Source organism: Lissotriton helveticus, chromosome 10, assembly GCF_964261635.1.
Source record: "Lissotriton helveticus chromosome 10, aLisHel1.1, whole genome shotgun sequence".
Taxonomy (NCBI): Eukaryota; Metazoa; Chordata; class Amphibia; order Caudata; family Salamandridae; genus Lissotriton; species Lissotriton helveticus.
The window spans coordinates 12617930-12640369 of record NC_136071.1 but is presented as its reverse complement, the minus strand read 5'-3'; the positions used below and the strand labels follow the sequence as shown (position 1 = coordinate 12640369).

The 22440-nt window shown below is 47.0% G+C and overlaps 1 protein-coding gene across 2 annotated transcripts in view; it reads right to left on the bottom strand.

The window, feature by feature from the left end:
* Positions 1-22440, bottom strand: part of HUWE1 (HECT, UBA and WWE domain containing E3 ubiquitin protein ligase 1) — a 1655742-nt gene that overhangs the window by 1316880 nt on the left and 316422 nt on the right. For both annotated transcript variants that reach the window (XM_078664564.1, XM_078664565.1), the window contains 7 exons: positions 16792-16872; positions 16514-16620; positions 16122-16299; positions 15855-15946; positions 15277-15488; positions 13184-13241; positions 379-555 (listed from right to left, as the gene is read on the bottom strand). In XM_078664564.1, coding sequence (XP_078520690.1) covers positions 379-555; positions 13184-13241; positions 15277-15488; positions 15855-15946; positions 16122-16299; positions 16514-16620; positions 16792-16872 — 905 coding nt within the window. The remainder of the gene's footprint in view (positions 1-378; positions 556-13183; positions 13242-15276; positions 15489-15854; positions 15947-16121; positions 16300-16513; positions 16621-16791; positions 16873-22440) is intronic.

Below are 22440 nucleotides of genomic sequence, written 5' to 3'. Positions count from 1 at the left end.
TCAGCAGAACACGCAGTCTGCAATGGCAGTGCGTGGGTGTTAAGGTACAGGACCTCTAAGGGTCGTACAATAGGTGGTGCAGCCCTTAGAGGCCAGCCCTGGTCTCAGTACCCATGGTACCTTTCGCAAGGGGCTTAAATGTGGCCAGAGATGTGCAAAACGTGGGAATAAAGATAGTCTTTGATAAGAACAGAGGCCCTGGGAACCTGGCTGGAAGGGACCTGGGGCACATTAAGTCCACTTGCATCAGATGTCAGGTAAAAAGTGTGGGGTAACTTTGCAAAAAGGGCAATTTCCTACAAACGGTCTATGCAGAACTCCCAGTACCTGCATGAATAGTAAGCAGCACTAGCCTACTCATGCTAATACCATACATACCAAGATAGATTTGCAGACCCCAGCGACAGCCTGGCAGGCAGCAGACGTGGGGAAATCTATAGGAAGGTTAGGGAGGCCCAGAATGGTGACAAGAGGCAGAAGACCCTTTTGATTCACAAACTCCTGGCAATGATCGTCTGTGGTGTTGTTGCTCAGAATAGACTCCACAAACTTCATCTGTAAGAAAAAAAGAAAAAGCTGACAGTTAATTCTGCAATTAGGCAAGTCGTATGATTCAACTGCAGGGTCATTTTAATGGCAAGGATTCACATTTATTTGCAAAATAGGTTAATGCTCCTAAAATTGCATCAATGGCTGGAACTAGGCTAACCTTTGGCATTAGTTGAAACATATCTGCAAATGCACACAAAACCACCAAACCCCACCCAAAGATAAAGCTTAATGCACAGGGCAGACCGGCTCTCCGGGGCCATGCAGGAGACTGTCACAACAGACGCCCCTCCCAGATCAAACTAGGCACGTCCTATTCCTAGGTAAGAGATGCTATGTCATCATTGCGGATAAACAGATTAATATAGACTTTCGCCCAGTAACAATCATTTCACATGAAAGAATAGGCACTGTGGCACCCAGACAGAGTAACTGTCACTCTTCTTACCCAGCAGTCACTTGAGGGACTGTCGGCTAGGACCACAAACGTCTATAGGGCCCACACAGCGGTCCATATCCTGCTCAAGAACACCAAAGGTGTGCTCCCTAGAGAGCAGAGTGCAGCTCATGAAGCCATGGCTTGCTTCTTTTCAAATGAGCCGGGAAGGACTGCACAAAGACATTTGCCCACAGCATCCTTCTAAATAGAGGGCAGACCAGCCAGAAAAGTTAGTGAAAAGTGAGACTCTTCAGAGCACAACAGCTGATTGAGGTGAACTGTGGGTCTGTACGTTAATCTCAAAGCTTTTGTAATGGACACAAAGCCGTAGGAAGGCTTTTATCGGACGCTTGATAATGGGAGGCAGTGCCTTGAACTCAGCCTTCAGGGGTCGAATCTTCCTATTAACAGATCTAGTGCGCTAAGTAAATTGAGGACTTTGCACTATTTTGTATTAAGCATTTTAACAATGAAACACTGCCTGTAGGAATCTGGCTCGGTTATATTGTATGTTTGTTTTTGTTTGCATAAGCTTTATTCTACAGATGTCATAAAAGCTACAGTTTAAAAAACACATTTTTCCTTTAAACCAAGAATACATAAATAAAACACTTCCATTATACATAAACAGTTAATACAATGAAATGAACTCTTGAGCCCTTAATCCGATGAACGGTGTTTCATTTTCAGCGTATTAAAAAGACCAGATAACCTTGTAGATCAATTTATCAAGATTGTTTCTACAATTAGAAAGGATACAAACAGACAATCATTATCAGGAATGGCGAGGACCACTTCCCTAGAGGGTTATTAAAATATTAAAGTATAAAACTATACTGCTCCTGGCAGCGAAAGTTTAGCATTTAAAGTGCATGTGCAGGATATGTACAAAATATCTATACTGATAAATCGCAACATTGTTGCAGTCCCAGCTTTGAATAAAATTAAACCAATCTTACAAGGGCTTTCGGTCTAATGGGACCATGCTTGTCCCAAGAACTTGGCTAAGCAACATGCAAAGAGCGGCATAGAGTCGGACCTACGGATGCATAGTGCTGTGTGATGGTCCCTTGTGCCCAATTGCTGGCAAAGCGGTTTCAGTCATTTCACCCGTGGTATTTGTATGCTGGGCAGGCAAATAGGTGGGTAATACGTTCTGCAGAGGCCGGACAGCAAGGACAGTTTTTCCCCATTGCTGGTGGCCCACTTTGCTGTCGCCTCACAAACTGGAAGAGATCCAACCCTGAAATGTATGTACAGAATTCTCTTGGTACCTGGATTATGTCGAGAAAAGGCTCAAGATACCTTGCATGTTTGTGAGAATTACATCAGAATTTCTATCTGCCCATCATAAGGTTTGGAATTCTCCCGTTGGTCCACCCAGCCCAAATATTGACGTTTCAGTTCTTCTCTCGTTGGAGGTTCCTGGCAAGCCCAACAGGATCCAAGACCTATGTCTAACAGGGTTTTTTTTTATGCCAGCTATCCAACCTACTTTGGAACCAGTGTCAGGCGGATTATTTCAGTAAGTGACTCAGCATAGGAAAAAAGTTCTTGAGTCTGCCTACTGCGGGCCCAGAAGAGTAGGGGGCGCAACCTGGCTACATCAGCTATTGACCACCTGCCCATATCCAGCAATAAGTGAGTAAGAGGGACGTATTTAGGTGCCATGAACAGGTCTCTTAAGAATTTGTGCTCCGATCTGCTAAGGTCTTCAAGTTTGTCGAAGCCCCAAAGCTCAGCACCATAAAGGGTGGAGCGGACTGCTTTAGTGTCATATTTCAGGCGCAGGGGCTATAGGCCTAGTGTGGGATCGACGATGCTCTTTCCCTGTTACTCCGGCCACACGCTTGTGGGCCATCAGCATCTGAGGACCAGGTCAAAGGCAGTATTCAAATCAAAGGCGAGATAGAGACTGTCCTTGCCCAGCACCACTACCTTCCAGTATATGAGGAAGAGTCTGAAAACTTGGTCCATTGCCCAGTCTTTGTTCTAAATACAGCCTGATACTTGGACAAAATGGATTCCTCCTCAGTCCATGACTGAATCCTATGCAGAAGTATGTGGCCAAAAACCTTCTGGAACAGCACTAGGTGGTTATACCGTGCCCACAGTCCGGAGATTCCCCAGAAGTGTTCCGGGGGTCAGTGCCAACCCCAAGATGCTATATTAGTGGTAGTGTGGTCGAGCCACCTTAGGACTAAAACATAGTATAAGAGATGTATTGCACACTACCTATAACTGACAAAACTCAAAAAGGAGATTCACACCAAATTCATTAAAAGAAGCTGGTTTTGTGTGTTAATTTAAGACCAAGATCTTTGCAATAAAGTAAGTTTTTAAATAAAGGAAAATGCTACTTATCAGTATGCATCTGTTCTCGGCATGTAGGGCTGCTGACATTTATATCTATGCATAGATCGCCGCCTAGTGTTGGGTCCGGATGATTGCACCTTGTTGTCTTTGAAGAGTCTTCGAAGTCTCACGAGATAGGTGACTCCTCCCCTGGACTACAGTGCGCATGGGCATCTTCTCCATCCTCAGATTGTTTTTCGCCATTGTGGCAAAGATGGAGTATAGAAAAGTAAGAGATGACCATGTAAATGTATGTTAAGAAGGTAACCCTGCAGCTGGGACAGGCACCGGGGAGGAGGGCGGGCGATATGAATGTCAGCAGCCCTACATGCCAAGAACAGATGCATACTGGTAAGTAGCATTTTCCGTTCGAGGCATGCGGGCTGCTGAATTCATATCTTAGCATAGACTGTATAGCACTATCTCCTCTAGCGGTGGACGTCTGTACCAGCTTGTTTGAAAAAGAGTTTTAAGGACAGCCTGGCCCACAGCAGCTTGCTGCTTTGCTTGCACGTCCACACAGTAGTGTTTAGTGAATGTGTATGGTAGACAATGTAGCCGCCCTACATATGTCTAAGGGGATATTTCCCAGGAAAGTCATGGATGCCCCCATTTTGCGCGTTGAGTGGGCTTTTGGGGGAATTGTTAAAGTGCGCTTAGCTTTTTGATAGAATATTTAAATGCATTTAACTATCCATCTGGCTATTCCAGTCTTTGAAATGGGATTTCCATTATGTTGTGGAGAAAAAGCAACAAAAAGTTGCTTTGTTTTTCTGAATGATTTAGTTCTGTCAACGTAATATAGCAGCGCTCTTTTGACATCTAGTGTGTGTAGAGCTCTTTCAGCCATTGACTGCAGGTTTTGGAAGAAAACTGGCAATTCAATGGACTGATTGATGTGGAAAGTGGATATAACTTTTGGCATGAACTTCGGGTTAGTCCGAAGTACCACCTTATTTTGGTGTATTTGCATGAAGGGTTCCTGAATGGTTAATGCCTGTAGCTCACTTACTCGCCTGAGGGAGGTAATGGCAATTAAAAATGCCACCTTCCATGTTAAGAATTGTAGTTCGCATGAATGGAGTGGTTTGAAGGGAGGTCCCATAAGTCTGGTAAGTACTATGTTTAGGTTCCAGACGGCGAAGGTGGATGTTTTGGAGGGATAATTCTTTGAAGTCCCTCCATAAAAGCTTTGATAGGTAGTATTTTGAACAGGGACAAGTGTTGCCTGTTTTGAAGATATGCTGCTATAGCAGCGAGGTGTAGCCTCATGGATGAGTATGCTAGGTTACATCTATGAAGATGAAGCAGATAACAGATTAAATTCTGGATGGCGGCATCTCATGGATTGATTTGGTTATTATTACAATATATTACAAATCTTTTCCACTTAGCTGCGTAGCATGCTCTAGTAGTTGGACGTCTCGCCTCCTTGATAATGTTCATGCAGTCTGGAGGCAAGTTAAGGTATCTGAACTCTAAGACCTCAGGAGCCAGATCGCTAGGTTCATCTGATTGGGATCTGGGTGCAGGATTTCTCCGTGGTTCTGGGTTAGCAATTGTGGCGACAGGCGTAGTCTTTGGTGCGGGAACCACTGAGTTCTAGGAGCGTCGTGTACCATGGCTGTCTTGGCCATGTGGGAGCAACCAGGATCATTGTGAGTAACTGTTTTAGTTTGCGTGCCAACAGCGGAATCAGTGGGGTTGGCGGAAAAGCGTACACAAATCTGCCTGACCAGTTCATCCATATCGCATTGCCCAGTGACAACGGGTGTGTTAACCTGATGGCAAAGGACTAGCATTTTGAGTTTTCGTTTGTGGCAAACAGATCCATCTCTGGATGCCCCCACTCTTGGAAGAATGGTTGGAGGACTTGAGGGTGAATCTCCCATTCATGTATTTGTTGGCTGTGTCAGCTTAGTAGATCTGCGATCGGATTGTCTATTCCTGGCAGGTGTTCTGCCAGGTAAAAGATGTTTTTTGGAATTGCCCACTTCCATATGCTCTGTGCTAGGTGAGACAGCTGTGGGGAGTGTGTCCCTCCCTGTTTTTGAATGTAGTACATGGCTGTCATGTTGTCCGTCTGGATTAACACAACCTTGTTGTACAAGTATTTCTGAAAGGCTTTCATTGCTAGAAATACTGCTAGTAACTCCAAGTGGTTTATATGCAATGTCTTATATTTGACTGTCCAGAGACCTTGGACTGTGTATTGAAGGAGGTGGGCTCCAACCTGTCAGTGATGCGTCTGCTGTTAGTACTACCTATGGAACTGGCTCTTGGAACAGTCGCCCCTTGGAAAGGTTTTGTGGATTCCACCGCTGCAGAGAGCGGTAAGTGCGACTGTCTACCAACACTTGATCCTTCAGTTGTCCTTGAGCTTGGTTCCACTGCCGTGCTAGGCATTCTTGCAATGGACACATTCGGAGTCTGGCATGAGGGACTATGAATATGCACGAGGCCATCATGCCTATGAGCTGCATGAACACTCGAGCTGGCAGGGAGTGTTGTGGCTGAAATCTTTGAATGAGAGACTATGTTGGATATGTTTTCACCCCTGAGGTATCTATTGTTGCTCCCAGATATTGTTGTATGTGGGAGGGTTGCAGATGTGATTTTGGGTAATTTATGGAGAATCCTAGACTGTGTAAAGCTGCATTGTCTGAGACGTATGGTTTGCACACTGTACGTATGAGTTGGCTTTTATGAGCCAATCGTCCAGGTAGGGGAACAGATGGATGTGTTGCCTTCTGATGTGTGCTGCTACTACTGCTAGGCATTTTGTAAAAACCCTTGGTGCTGTAGTTACCCCGAAGGGTAGAACTTTGAATTGGTAGTGGCGACCCTCTATTGTGAACCGGAGGTATTTCCTGTGAGCTGGATGTATAGGTATGTGAAAGTATGCATCCTTGAGGTCTAATGTAGCGAGGAAGTCGCCTTGCTGGAGCAGTGGGAGTACTTGTTGTAGAGTGATCATATGGAAATGCTCTGAAAGTATATATTGGTTCAGAGGCCTGAGGTCCAATATTGGTCTGAGGGACCAGTCTTTTTCTGGAATAAGGAAGTATAGAGAGTATACCCCTGTGCCCTGGTGTTGAAAAGGGACTGGCTCTATGGCTCCCTTTTCTAGCATGGACAGCACCTCTTATTGTAACAGTGTGATGTGTTCTTTTGACATTGGACGGGCTCTGGACGGTATGTTGGGTGGAGTAGAAGTGAGTTCCAGGCAGAAACCATACTGGATAATTAGTCTCACCCACCTGTCAGTGGTAATGGTGTTCCAGACTGGTAGGAATTGTATTATTCTGCCTCCGACTGGTGTTCAGTGGTCTAGAGGGAGGGTGAACAAGTCACTGTTTGTTGGTGGCGGAGGCTCTGGTGTTATTACCACGTCCTCTGCCTTTGTTATTATTTCCTCTATAACCTCCTCTGTTGGAGCCTTTATTAAAGGTGCCTTGGGTATTTGCTTTAAATGATGAAGAGGTTTGCGATGTGTTGCCTCTGCCTGAGCCGCGAAAGGAGGAGCGACGAAAGGAGCCTCTAGACTGTTGGAATTGAAGTGCACCCATAGACTTTGCGGTGTCGGTATCTTTTTTCATCTTTTCTAAGATGGTATCAACTGCTGGGCCGAACAAGAAATCCTGGTTAATAGGTTGAGTATGGTAGATGGCACTTCATTTTTAAATCGGAAATGCGGAGCCAGGCATGCCGGCGTAGCAACACACCAGTGTTGACAGACCTAGCGGCTGTATCGGCTGCATCAAGGGCACTTTTTATAGATGCATTAGTGATGAATTTTCCTTCTTGAATTAGGTCATTAGCTTTTGCCTGATAAGGTTCTGGTAGGTGTTATAATATTCCCTCCAGTTCATCATAGTGTGCTCTGTCCTAGCGTGCTAAAAGCTTGTGTATTGGCTATTCTCAAGGTATTTGCTGCCTGAGAGGCCACTCTCTTTCCTGAGGCTTCTAAGATTTTTGACTCCTCGTCAGGAGGGGGGGGGGGGCCATTACCGGTTTAAGAATTCGCCCTATTTCTGGCGTTAGAAACAACAAGAGAGTTTAGTGGTAACTGAGACTTGATATAAGAGACTGTAGGGGCCGGCTTATATATTTTTTTCAATTCTTGGATTGAGGACACACGCTCTAGCTGGGTCTTTAAAGATGTCTGGTGCGTGCTTAAGTTCTCCCTTTAGCATAGGGTGTGTGCGTATACTCTTCTTTGATGTTGGGAAGGTATTAAATAGGAAATCCTCCTCTATAGGGTCAGTGTGCATGCTTACACCAAGATACTGAGCTGCTCTGTCAACTAGCTGGTTAAAAGCAACCGTGTCGTCCGTAGGGGATGGCTTTGTGGGATATGTGGAGGGATCTGGTATGGGTTGTGTATCATATGGGTCATTAGGGTCATTCTGATCGTCCCATGTGTGATCTTGGGTTCCCTGAACATCAGGGTCTATGAAGTCCTGATAAGGGTCTTCCCCCATGTCCTCTCCCTCATCATACTGTGGAGGTGTAGGAGAATATGCAACCTAATGCATGTCAGGAGTGAAAGGAAAATGTGTAAAAGGTCTAGAAGGGGATGTCGCAAAATCCTTTTTCTTAGAGGGAACAGGAGAAGGAGCCTCAGTGTCCAGTTTTCTCTTGTTCTTATTGTAGACGGTTATATGTCCTGTATCAGGGTCTATATGCAGTGTATTTTGGTCTGGGCTCACTGGATCAGGATTAAAAAGTTCTTCCACTGTCCGTGGCTTCGGCACCGATGTTTTTGGATGGGTCGCATGCTTGTTTTTATTTTTGTCTTGAGCTTTTTTCGGCTCGACGTCTCTTGTCGGCGCAACAGCTGTTTAAACTCAACTGCTTCGTTGGACTCGACTACCTTCTTATGTTCAACGGTCTTTTTCAGGTCGACGGTCTTTTTCAGCTCGATGTTTTTTTTCGGGTCTACAGCTTTCTTCGGTTCAACTGCCCTTTTCGGTTGGACGGCCTTATTTGGGTCGGAGGCAGTGTTCGGATCGACGGCCTTTTTTGGGTCGATTCCTTTTTTCGGCTCGATTACCTTTTTTGGGTTGACTCTTTTTTGGATCGACGCCCTTTTTTGGATCGACCGTTCTCTCTGGATCGACGCCCTTTTTCTGGTCGACAGTCTTTCGGATCAACGACCTTTCGTGGTTGGCCGGTGTTTTTCGGATCGATGACTTTTTTTAGTGTCATGGCCAATTTTATGCTGTGGAACAGTCTTTGAGCCTACGGCCCTCTGGGGAAGAGTCTTGCTCAGTCCTGGGGTACCGGAAGGCTTGGTAATGGTCTTCGGAGCCGAGCCGGAAGGCGGGGCTTCTGAAGCTGTGTTTCGGTCACGGCTAAGGTCACGGCTAAGGCCACTTGGTGATGCTTTGACCGGAGCCTTGTCTGGAGGTGGAGGCAGGGTAGGGGCGTTAGTACTCACGGTTTGCCCCGGTGGGAGGTCTTCATCGGAGTCAGACTGGTCTTCTACCGTGACTAGCTCTAGGTCGGAGTCCGCTGCCTCTGGAAGTTCATGATAGTTGTCAAAAATGTTTACCGGTTCAGGTGCCTGTCGCTGCATCTGTTGTCGAGCAGCTCTTCGGGTCCGGATAGTTTTCTTCGACCGGAACTGAGCACAAGCTGGACAATCTTCCTCGTTGTGCTCCGTAGACAGGCACTTGTTGCATACTCTATGCTTATCGCTATGTGGAAACTTGGATCGACCTTGTGGGCATCTTTTTAACTGGGTTCTTTACATCGGCGGGAGGCCCACGTGGTGTCGAAAAGGCCCAACGGCCCGCGTCGACTACCAAAGATGGATGGAAAGAGTTGTAGAGTCGAGGGATACCGAGCGGAAACAATACCGTTGAAATTATGAGGTTTTTGGCCTTAGAAATTAGGAAAATTTCGATCCCAAAGTTGGAGTTGTCGAAGTGCATCCGAACCCAATGGCGGAGAAAAACAATCTGAGGATGGAGAAGATGCCCATGCGCACTGTAGTCCAGGGGAGGAGTCACCTATCTCGTGATACTTCTAAGACTCTTCCAAGACAACAAGGTGCAAACATCCGGACACAACACTAGGCGGCGATCTATGCTAAGATATGAACTCAGCAGCCCACATGCCTTGAACAATACTTTTCACTTTCAAAAGTCGACAATGCAATTTCTGAATAGCTCAAGGTTATCCTATAGAGGAATACAATAATGTGGCTACACCGATAAGTACGCAACTTACAATTCCAGTCTTCGGGCCCAAAGGTCAGCAAGTGGCAAAAGTCGGGTGAGTACCAAAACTGTACCACCAGTGGAAAAGGGGCGACCGGGTGCAAGGTTTAAACACTATGTTGGGCGCCAAATGAAAGTGAATATTGAACCTTGGAGTTGAAAACAGGGTGTAGGTGTCGAACCGGAGGCTTGATTTAGAACACCAGCGACAGCGGAGGTAAGTTGGAATGTTATTGGTCACAGGGACACTGTCAGTCGAGCTCCTAAAGGCCCAGGGGCTTCAGGTGGAGCGGAGTCCTCTGGCATCTGGATTCCCTTAACGGAGGAGGTCGCAGTCAGGGGAGCCTTTGGATTCGCACATTCAAGCATAGTGGTGGGAGTACAGGAGGGGTCAATCAATGCTGGACTTCGACTCTGGACCGGTGGGCCTCTTGGACACATGCCGAGGAGTCAGGTGCACAGTGATCAGATGTAGCAAATCCAGAGGAGACCAGAGTCCTTTGTTTTCCTGGGGACAGAGCCGCTGTCCTCTGGAGTTCTGGACTTTTAAAAAGGCAGACAACCATCCATGGGGTTGTAAAGGTCACTGGCCATAGGACAGGTGTGTTTTGTTTTTTTTGCAGGGTCTTTGACGCGGCAGACAGGCCGGTAGAGCTGCATTGTCAGTCTTCTCTTCACAGCGTCTTTTACCCTTTTTCTTCTTAGGTCGGCAGGAACTAGTTTCAGGGAATGAGGGAGCCACCTAATACAAGATTTAAGGGCGTTTTAAACAGGCTGGTAAAGCAATGGATTTGGTTATGACCCAACGATACTCGATCCTTTCTAACACATTAGGTGTACCTATTGTCCCTCCACCGGCAGAGCTGTGCTTTCTCCATTCCAGTTGGCAAAGAGGGATAGGTGATTTTACAAAAAGGGGGAGGGGACAAACCAACGTGAAGCATAAAAGCTGAAAACCAAAACCACCATTATCTAGAAAACAAGGTGGGAGAAAGATCTAGAAATGGAATAACCAAAACACCAGTCAATACTGAGGCCACACTAACCAGCACTGAAGACGTCTTGTGTGGGAGACGAAACGCGAAGGCTACATGCTATGAAACGCTTTTATAAATTAAAAAAAAAAATTTAATGAAAAAAAAAAAAAAAGATTTTAAGGGAAAATATGAAAGTGTCCACTATTTTAAATCGAATATTGTGAATTGGAGATTTTTGATCAATAACAGTTGGTGAATCTGATATTCTTTCTTCTATGATTAGATGGTGTGTGCGCACCTGTGTGGAAGATTAGGGGACTGATCTCCGAGCTCTGCGCCACCTAGGATTTCCTATTAATAAGTCACTAGAAAAGATAGCTGTGATTGGTTATATCTAAGGCCATTCTTAGATATTGTAAGTACTCAGTAAAGTAACCTTGAGTATATGGTCTGGAAGAAAAATATTACTTCCCTTCGGTAATGATGCATCAGTGTGGGTTTAATGTGCCTTCCCAGTTTTCAGTGTAGCCATTACAGTGCTGTGGATTTCTTAATGACAAACTCCCAGCACCATATACTCTTAATGGCAGCGCTGCACTTAAAATGGCTAAGAATGGACATAGACACTGTAGGGGTACAGGGCTCATGCACCTGTACCCTTGACACTGGTATAGTGCACCCAGCTGGAGGGGTGACTGGTCTATGCCAGGGCAGTGGGTTCTGTGGGCATGGCACACAGGGATGCGAGTCATCTCGACTCTTTACTTTGTTCTGCACCAAGACACTCAGCCTGCAAAGGCAGTGTGTGTGTCAGGGTACAGGGCCTCTAAGGGTGGCACAATAAGTGCTGCAACCCTTAGGGGCCTTCGCTGGTCACAGTGCCCTGGGTACCTGTGATACCATTTACCAGGGGCTGACATGTGGCCAGAGATACCAATTGGGTTCGTTTTGGGGAAACCTGATTGGCAGGGACCCAGGGCACATCAAGTGAAAGTGCATCAGTAGTCTGGCAAAAAGTGTGGGGGGGGGGGTGTTTACTACATTGAGCCTTGTACCCCTACAGTGTCAAAGTCCATTCCTAAACACGGTCATTACGAACTCCACAGCACCATAATGGCTACACTGAAAACTGAGAAGTTTGGTGTCAAACTTCTCAGCACTTTAAGCCCACACTGATGCCAGTGTGGGATTTAATGAAAAATGCACACAGAGCACATCTTAGAGATGCCCCCTGAAAACCAGCCTCTGGTGGGTTCCCCGACTGGTACACACAAGCCTGCCACTACGAGACATATTTCTGGACCCCTAGGGTGGGAGCCTTTGCTCCATGAGCCCAGAAACAAAGCCTTTCCTGGGCAGAGGTGTTCACACCTCCCCAAGGCCAGGAAGAGCCATCTGTGGCAGGGGAGCTTCAAAGCCCTGGCAGCCTTTGGAGTGAGATCTCAGCCTATCCTATCAGTAGCAGGCCCCCCCTTCCAAATAAATACCTTGAGGAAACTCAAACCCTTCCTCCCAGCCAAAGACTTCCAAAATGCAGTAGAAGCACTAATCATCCCTCACATAGACTATGGCAGCACCGCCCTCTGCGGCCTCCCCCTAACTACAACCGCACCGCTAAGAGCCTCACTAAACGCGGAAGCAAGGCTCATCACTGGATCTAAAAAGCACTCCCATATCTCCCCTGACTTCAAATCCCTGAACTGGCTGCCTTTTGAAGCCAGAATACATCTGAAAATTGCCTGCATGACGCACAAGGCTATACACCTAAACTCACCCGGCTACCTCACTCAGAAGCTGACAATCTCCGGCGGCTCCAGAACCACCAGAAGTGCTAACAATCTTCTGCTGAAGCCGCGAAGATTCCGGCAGGAAAGAACTTACAAACGCTCCTTCTCAGGAATGGCGCCTAGGATCTGGAACTCACTCCCTCCTGAAACCAGGCTCATCCCATCCACTTTTCTTTTTAAGAAAGAAGTTAAAGCTATCCTCATGGCTAAATACACTTGAACTACTACTTTTGATCTTTAAGACTCTGCGTTGATCTGTACTAATGTTTGATTCCTCTGCTCATGTGTTTTACTTGTATTATTGACCCTACCCGATTGTTCATGCTCCCTCTTATCTGTACTACTCCCATTGTTTGACCCACCCCCCTAACTATGCTATCCCCTGGTACCCACCCTACCTACTACCTCCTGCCTTTGTAAAGCGCTCTGTTATCTGCAAAGATCTTGTTCGCGCTATATAAAACTTTCAAAATAAAATAAAAATAAAATAAAATACTGGCAATCACGACGCGGACGACAAACGAAGAGCTGACCAATGCCACCTACCTACACGCAGGGGTACTACTGAGAAAAAATTCTCTAAAGCCAGTCCTACACCTGGGGGTATTTTTAAGGTAAGGAATCTGTAACTAATAGTCTTTCAGATAGAAAGTGCAGCCTTTATCTAGTCATTTATTTGGATTGATTTTCTGATTTAAAACTGCTTTAGGCTGCCACAGGTGAGCACAGACACTGTACATTAACTAATTATCCCACAACATAGCAGTTTGAAGACTAACCAGTCAAGGCAGTTGAGAACATTAGTGTATCTAATCATGTAAACCCCAAAGATAGTATATTTCTACTCACCACATTAAGTATGTAGTCCATCAGGGGGATGGGGATTCTCTCCTCGTTGCCTACAATTCTGCACAGAAAAGAAATCGACAGTTTAGGCTCTCCCACCGGTGCAGGATGAAAAAAATGTCCTTTCCAATTTCGGGAACAAAAGGAAAGAAGTACAATTCCCATCAGGTAAGATCACTGCAGGCTAGGCAAAGCTTGTGTTGTACAGAAACAGTTGTGAAAAGCAGCTGAACAGCTAGAGTTATTCTTTAATCTTAACAGGCAATTAATTCTTAAATCACTGAGTTTCCACCTCGGAAACAGGAAGCTAAATCGGTATGAGGAGCCGGACTTATTGGCAGCTTCCGATTTCACACATTACAGCCCGCCAGGGCGCATGATTACTTTGCAGCACATTAACATGCTAGATCAGCTAAATACCTATGGTCAATTAATATATACTTGGGACATTTAGCATTTCAGAATCTTAAGTGCGTTCCCGTCGTAGACATCTATCGGGAGCTTTCAGTCACATTCTACTGAACTGGCTGATCATAACTAGTAACAATCTGGATTACCATGCACTAGGAAACATGCACTCGCTTGACAAAGACAGTTAACACTAGAGGATACCTTCACGCCAGACTCCTCTTAAGCATTTTCCTCAGACACTCTATCACTCACATCATAACTTTTAGGACGCTGGCTCTGTATATACCAAAGTAATGTATAGTGTGCACAGAGCCCAGTGGATCCCCTAAGACTTAGAGGTAAAAGTAGTTAATACCTTACTCTCTATTTGTGGTAGTTTGGGCGAGCAGTAAGGCTTTATCGGAGGGAAGTGTTACGCATTCAGAACCAGTCAGAAGCACTGGTTAGAAGCAGTGGGGACCTGTTGCTGAAAGCAGCAAGTGGCCTGGGGAAGCTCACAAAGGCGGGAAGCCTTTGAAGCTTCCCCTTCGTGAACCCTGCCCATCCTGGGGAGGAGGCTTGGCACCTCGTCCCAGGATGTGCATTGTTTCAGGCCCCAGAGAGAAGCAAGCTCTCGACCCAGGGGTTCAGAAACCGGTCTGGTGGTGGCAGCTGAAAGCAGCCTCTCAGCCTGGACACTAGTAGTAGGTCGGTTTTCAGGGGGCATCTCTAAGATGCCCTCTGTGTGCATTTTTCATTAAATCCCACACTGGCATCAGCGGGTTTAATGTGCTGAAAAGTTTGATACCAAACTTCAGTTTTACGTGTAGCTATTATGGTGATGTGGAGTTCGTAATGACTAACTCCCAGCACGATAAACTCTTAATGGCATCACTGCACTTACAATATCTAAGAATAGACTTCGATACTCTAGGGGTACAGGGCTCATGCACCTGTACCCTCACCACTGGTATAGTGCACTCAGCTAGAGGGGTGACTAACTGATGCCAGGGCAGTGGGTTGTAGGCATGGCACGTGTGCTATGTCGACTCTTCACTTTGTTCTGCACCAAGACATGCAGCCTGCAAAGGTAGTGTGTGAGTGTAGCGGTACAGAGCCCCTGAGGGTGGCACATAAGTGCTGCAGCCCTTAGAGGCCTTCCATGGTCACAATGCCCTGGGTACCTGTGGTACCATTTACCAGGGGCTGATCTGTGGCCAGAGAGGGCCAATTGGATTTAGTTTTAAATGCAGGTTTAGGGAAAGAAAATAGGCCCTGGGTACATGGCTGGCAGGAGCCCAGGGTACACTCAGTCAAAGCATATCAGCAGGTCAGCAAGAAGTGGGGGCAGCCACGCAGAAAGAGGGCACTTTCTCCCACCAGATGATGCAACGCATGTGTATCTACAGCACACATGCCTCACACATGCCTTGAAGATGGAGTCGGTGCCCATGCACAGTGTGAACAAAGGAAGGAGTAAAAGCACATCTCTCAATTCTGAAGCCTTCTTTGAAGAAACACTTGCAAATGTCCAAGCAAGACACTAGATGGCAGAAGCATGCAGAGCATGTGCATTTAGAGCCATGCATGTTACAAACATACCTCGGGTTTGTCCTACATGTAGCATTTAAATTTTAACGGGCTACCAAATACCAAAGGGAATTAGAAAACAAACATAACCGTGTCCCTGGAGTTCAAGTACTTACTGAGGGCTTGGTTCTGGCTCACTCTGCTGGTTGGCGCTGAAGGTCTGCATGGCCTGTACCTCCTCCTCCTCCTCATCTTCACTGGAAGCTTCCTCAGCAGCATGGTTGGAGCGTGGCGGAGGTGCCGTTGCAGTACCGTCTGCCTTCTGAATGGACGGTTTCTGACAGATATATTTAGGGTCTCTTCCAAGGTTGCAGATCTCTTCAAGCAGCTAAAACACAACAGAAAAGGAGTGTTATTGAAGTGACAAGAAGAGTCGAAGCCATGTGCAGATAAACCGCAAACACAAATGTAATCTCAGAAACGGTCTGCAAGCTAGTAACCTCGTCTCATTCATGCAGCAATGTCACATCGGTACATTTCCTACAGAATCTTAAAAGTTTAAGTCTACCAAGGACAAAAGGTTGGGAACTGGATTAGGTAGCAAAGTAAAGGTTACCACACCAAGAGCACAGCTAGCTAGAAAATAAGGATGCAAGTTAATCTGCACTACTCAGAAGCTGATAACGCGAAAGGTTCCTCAACTGTAGAACAGTTATTCTCCATCACTGACATCCTGCATGTTCTGCCACAGTACCTTGATGATTGCAGTGGTAGCATCAGTTTTCAATGTAGGCTGGTGTCTCATGAGTTCATCAACAGCACTTCCCAGGTTCGATGCTGTATCACCTGCACAACAAAGACATTAAATAAATAAAGGAAGAGCAGGATATTAAGCAATCCAGGGACAGGGCCCCACCGCCTAACAAATGTTGTGATCAAACCCACTATCTAGAATTACTTCTCTGAAATATGTGGCAATTAGATCTTTTAAACACAAACCTCAATTAAACAAGAGGCTTACCCAGGGGATCAGAACTTCTCCGCCTCCTCATGGCCGGCAAATAGTCGGGTGACAGAAGCACCTTAAAAAGGCGCTCAAAGGGCTGGCACTGTACAAACGATTGTAGACCACGGGCATTGAGGCACAAGGCACTAAATACATTCGGCAAAGACCCCAAAACTTCACGCGTAGCAGGAACCTGAAAAGTGAAGGGAACGAGTTTCATGTGAAATTAATGAAGCAAGCCAACTATTAAACTATTACTTCTACTACTGCACATCTACACTCGTGAGAATAAATCCATAGAGACTGCTTTCCAACTATAAATCATTAGCCGTGTTTTGGCCTGGTCAGGAACTTCTACCTGGAGAGGCAACAAGGCAGCTCTTAAGGGCAGACAATAAGAAACTCACGTCTTTAATCAAGAGGGCATGAAGCATCACATCTGTCAGACCATTGTCTTGCAGCGAGGACAGCAGGGACGGCTCTTGGAAGACGAAAACAGTCACTACTTCAGTTGCTACAGATAAAGATGTTGGGAAAGAACAAAGAAAAGAGCTCACGTTAGTAAAGGACACAGCAGCCCTCTCCACAACACCCCCTGCCAACCCCACACAAATACCTCCTGCCAATCCCCCCCCCCCTCAAACCACCTAAGAACGAGCAAACTTAATGTTTTTAGGAAACTTACCAAGCAGAAACAGTGAAGGCCCATAATACTCTGCATTACTGATAATGTGCTTAAGGGAGGTTGGCAAGGAACCGTCCATCACTGCAAGGGAAGGAGAAACACTTAGGTACCCGTTGAACACATGCTGAGCTTCTTATCACCATGCAAATCAATTCTGAGTGGAATTAAGATGTGTTGGAATAGGTGTGTTCGAACAAGCATGGCTCTGAAAAGCAAATATCGGTCTTTTCTAGCGAGTCACTGAAACGTTGTTGTACTCTTTTTCTAACCTCAGTGAACAGGACAGTTATGAATGTCAACTGAGGCTCTGACTTAATATGGACTGTGGCATTATAGCAGGACTCCGGGGTCAAAGGGATATACAAAGCACACCCCTCTTTTACAGAGTGGCTCCAGCTCCCCCTCTACCCAGGCTACGGTAGACCGGGTGGGAGCATTAGTAGGCCAGGGAACGGATAACTACAAGCTTCCCTCTTGCTAAAGTCTGTGCACGCTCCTCTACACAGGCTCGGACGCTATCATGTTTGGGATGTCGGTTAACAGCGAGTGTTTTCACTGGGTGAGGATAGATTAGTGAGATAGTACTTCTTGTAAACAGAGCAGAAATCTGTTCGGCTCGACAGTCCAAATTCCTGTACCCCTTCCTTGTCCTTGGAGAAGATTCACCGGTTAGGGAAGGAACGAGCCCCTACCGTGTTTAGATAATACTTTACTTCTTTGTGATGGCCATGGTCTGCAGATCTTAAATTTACCTTCTTCTCTGCACACAGTTACCAAGAGACAGAGGAAGAGCAGCAGGCTTTCATCATGCAGCGAACATGAAGGAAAAAAAAAAAAGACACCCCGGTTTGGAGGGTGCCCAGGATTTAAAAGCAGCAGACCTCGGTTGGATCAGCCTGTCAATCAAGGAATGATAAAAGACTGACCTACATAACTGGATTGTCAAAGGCTTCACTTTTTTCTGAACAACCACATCAGTGTGGCAGAGCAAACCTAGATCCAGAAGTGGAATCGCTTTGGTCTGCCATTCTCAGTGCCAGACTCTGGATCAGGGCCTGTGCTTGAGACGGTGTTTGTGAAGGACAGATCTGCCAGTCTGACAGGAACTTGGATTCAGCTCACCAGGTAAAGGATTCTGCAGTATCTCAGCAGTGAACCAGCTACCTGTGGGGACTGTGGAAGGTAGCTGTGGAATCCATGAAACTCCAGGCAGATGCAATCAATATGGGTAACAGGGGAGGCCCCTTCCTGTCATTTTAGACTTTCATCCCTGACCCCTTCACTCTATTGTGGGAGCCTGTGGGTGCTTCTGTATACCATCTGTAGCTAGCAAAGATTGCCCTGTTTAACTTCCCACAGGAACCCTTGGCCGATGCTCCAGGACTTGCATTATCTCCAGCTTCCCGTGCTTGCACTGCGCCAGTAGTAAGTAGCACAGTCGGTGTTCGTCCCCAGCTTTTACTGACTATACCACGCGTCTCCAACCTTTTCACTAACAGGAGCTACTTATGTTCTGTGTAAATCATCCAGAGCTACTAAGTGTTGTACACATCAGACGAGATTACATTAGTGAGCACCCTGTGCAAGATTACTAACCGTGATCATCTCAGTGCCGGATTCCCAGCAGTAATGTAAAAAAGCGTAGTCAATTTTGAATGCCTCTAAAAGGCAAAGTAGAACGGCCACAGGTGCAATGCCCCCTGGCACCAATGTTATAAGTCTCCCAAGGCTTCATGATTTATCAATCAGGTATCAGATTTAAAATGTTCATATTAGATACACACATTTCAATGTTAGTATAAATATAATATTTCAACCAAATAAAAGTGTCTAATTCAGTAGGTTGTACTGCACACAGGAGAGCTACTCACAGGTAGCCCGAGAGCTGTCAGTAGCTCACAAGGTACTCGCTGGAGAACGCTGCTCTATACCAAATACTGGGCTAGGAAATAAATGCCACCCCTTTTGTGCCATTTGAGGATAATGTGCGCTCCCCGAGTTGCCACTGTCCTCCTACAGCTAGCCCAGTGGTGACTAGACTGGCGGGCCTCCAGTCACTGCCTGGCGACCAGGAATCGATAACAAAAACCCCAACACCACGTCTCCACGGAAGAATCAGCATTTCTGTTCCTTTGGGTGAATAGACGGTGAGTGAACATTTGACTATGTATCGCTTGCTGAGCCAAAATCACTGCAATACAAGCATTGGTACCATTGCACTAGCTTTGAAGATTAACAAAGTGCAACAGAGTCTGTATATTCCAATTGAAAAAAATTTTTAGTGTAGGAAAGAGCCCCCTTTTGTCATGGTCCCCGACACTTTGTCACTGTTTTTCAACTGCTGTGTACTGGGTCCCTGCTAATCATACCCCAGTGCCAGTTCCTTAAAGCAAGTAAAATGTTCTCATTCTAACAGCTGGGAGACAATTTGGTACCCCTGTAAGTCCCTAGTAAGTGGTACACATGGTACTTAGGGCATGGGTACAGAAGAGGGTCCCTAAAGGCTGCAGCATGTATTATGTCAGCCAAAGGGAAACCCCCCTATGCAAATTGCATGCAGCTTGCCATTGCAGACAGTGTCAAGGTGCAAACCAGGAGTGAAATCATCATGGCACACTCACTGTTTAACATGACAAAGTCACTGCACGGAATATATGGAAGTCCCCATTTCGGCAGGCCGTGAAGCCTACGGTGTGAGAAGTTGGCCTGATATGCAGTGCTCACTATTCTAGTGATCACTATGTATCAGTCCAAACAACCCTTATTGATGATTGGTTGTAAGTCAACCTTATAGACCAGCTATCCTAGTAGCATGTGTGAGAAGTTGGCCTGATGTGCAGTGCTCACTATTCTAGTGATCACTATGTATCAGTCCAAACAACCCTTATTGATGATTGGTTGTAAGTCAACCTTATAGACCAGCTATCCTAGTAGCATGGACACGAGCAGGCTAAGACTCTAGAGGGCGTGTTAAGCCAGCTGTTTTACCATCACATTACCCCTTGAACACCAAGTGAAAGGACACCACACAAGTTATGAAAATAAACAGATATTTATTTATAACAAGACTACCCTGAACTCTTTATGAGTCAGGGAGCTAAGCACACAACAAAACTCTTACGAAAATACTTTAAGTCGCACAATTTACACAAATGCCCTAGGGGCACGAAAAACCATATACACAGTAAGTGGAATGCGAACTTGCTAGCAGGTAAGTAATACTTTTCTAGACTCAGGAATCGCTAGGCCTACAATTCTAAACACTGGGATTAGATGCAGGAGGCCTGTGGACGTCGTGTGCAGAGTGGGAACTCTCACGCGTAAGGCGGGAAAAAGTCTATGGAGGCTAGCAGTTGCAAAGTTACTGTTCTCGGGCGAACCCGACTAGGTGGGTCGAAAACAAGAGTGGATCCGAACACTTAGGGTGTTGCACTATGCTGGAGCACCGGAGTACTCAGGTTACCTAGCCCAGGGGCTGCGGCTGCATAGGGTTGAAGTTGCGTCGGAAACCATCGTTGAAGATCCAGGAGCCTGAAGAAAGAGTTGCTGGCAGGCGGCCAGTGAAGAAAGTTCGGAGTGATCCAAGCCTGGATCAGGGAAGAAGAAACCTGTAAGCAGAGGGGACCAAGTTCTGAATCACTAGCCAGTGATTTGAGTGGGCACCAGGATGGCACCGGACGAAGTCACCTCAGCCAGGTGAGTGGGCGCTGCTGGGCTCTGCAGTCTCTCGGACCAGGAGGCGTTGTCGGCGACCAGGATGGAGGTGCGAGCTGTCCCACGAAGGTTCTTGCTGTCGACGTCGCTGGACCCAGGATTGGGCAACAAGTCTTGGCAAATGAAAGGCCCACGCGGTGGACCTAAAATGGCGTCTTGAGTGGACCAGGAGGGTCCAGGGTGCTCCTCTTTTGGAGGGGAGCAAGGGCTAGTCTGGAGCAACCAGACCAGCAGTGGTTGTCGTCGTGGAGCGTCGTGAGGGGGGCCACTAGCCAACGGGTAAGCGACCTGGACAACGCGGTTGGCAGCAAAGAGCAGAAGGGCCCCACGCAGATCTCGTGGATGCAGGGGGGCTGAACTTTGGTGCTGGAGCTGCTCAGGGTCGGGGCTTCTCTTACCCCAAAGCACTCGGTCGAGGGTAACTCGGTGGACGTGCTGGACAAGCGTCGTGCAGTTCTGAAGATGGCCGGTCCCTCGAGGTCTCGTCACACCCACGGATCACAGCTGGGCTGATGATGTAGGTTGAGGTCAGAGGTGCCAGGGAACCCGGTTCTCGTCGTGCTGGAGCAGTCTTGATCCGAAGGAGACTGGCAACAAACCGCGATGCTTGGTTGGTGCCTGCTGCTGCAGGGTGACTACTCCTTAGTCACAAGGGAGAATCTTGGGAAGAAGTCTTGAGTTCCTTTCGTGGAAAGTAGTTTCAGGATTCAAAGATGATCTGCTTTGGAAGGGGGCCAGGTCCTACCTTTATCCTGCAAAAAGGGGCTGGCACGCGACTAAGTCCTGCCCTATGGGTGGGACTAGGAGGGGGGTGGTTACACCCCTCTCCTTTGGCGGGCTTTCCCCAGGCCAGGGGCTGGAGTGCCCCTGGAACTGGTTCCAGCCGGCCTATGCACAGTGAGCACCGGGGTGCCACTTGCAGTCACCTTCCTCTAAAGCCCTGCCTACCTAGGATACACAAAATCCTGTCTGGGACGGTGCTGGCACCGCCCCTGGCAGGAAACCCTTTGTCCTTGCCTCCTGGGCTGGGAGGACTCCCAGCAGCAGGAGGGCAGACTTGTGTCTCGGTGGCAGCATCCATTTTGTGGAGCTAAGGCTCTGTCTGACTTTAACCGGGGTTACAGGTTACATACATGTCGTGTCCCTCTAGAAGGGTGGAATGCTAACCCCGTCGCCAGAATTGGCGAGGGGTTAGTATTCCAATTCGTATGACACCTTACTCGACATGTTTTGATAAAGCGATACCAGAGTTGGCACATAACCGCGAGGATTATAATGCACTTAAGAGTATATGGTATGCGATATCATGGAAACGGCTAAGGGATGGATCCCGAAAGCCGCAGACAGGCTCAGCTCATGCCAGAGCACTATCTCACACGATTCCAAGCACTCTGCCTTCAGGATTGTCAAGGCCTGCCATAGGAGTGACTGATAGGAGATCTGTGTGTCCATATAGGTTTAGATATAGGAATACTATATCTATAGCAGAGGGTGAGTACACCACTCTGCCCCAGCTGTCAAGCAGCCAGTTGTGTCTGATTTAGTTAGTCAGCCCAGGGGTGGCGTAATACATGCTGCAGCCCCTGGGAGACTTCTGGGTGCACCTCAGCCCTGGGTACAGGGACTTGAGGGCCCAGTGCCAATTCAGTACCTGGGTACAATTTGGAGTAGAGAGAACAGCTAGGCTGTGGGTCTGATTAGCAGGCCCACAGCCAGGGAAAGTCGTAAACCAGTGAAGCAAAAAGCAAAAATCTGGGTGATCATAGGATTGCAGACCCTACTCTCCAACATGACCCCCCCCCCCAAACTTTGGGACAATAAACTAACCTTGACCAGGTGAGTCTTCTTGCTCTAAGTGGAAATACCTGGAGAGCCCATCAGCATTGCCATGATCAGTACCAGGTCTGTGCTCCACTGTAAAATCCATCCCCTGTA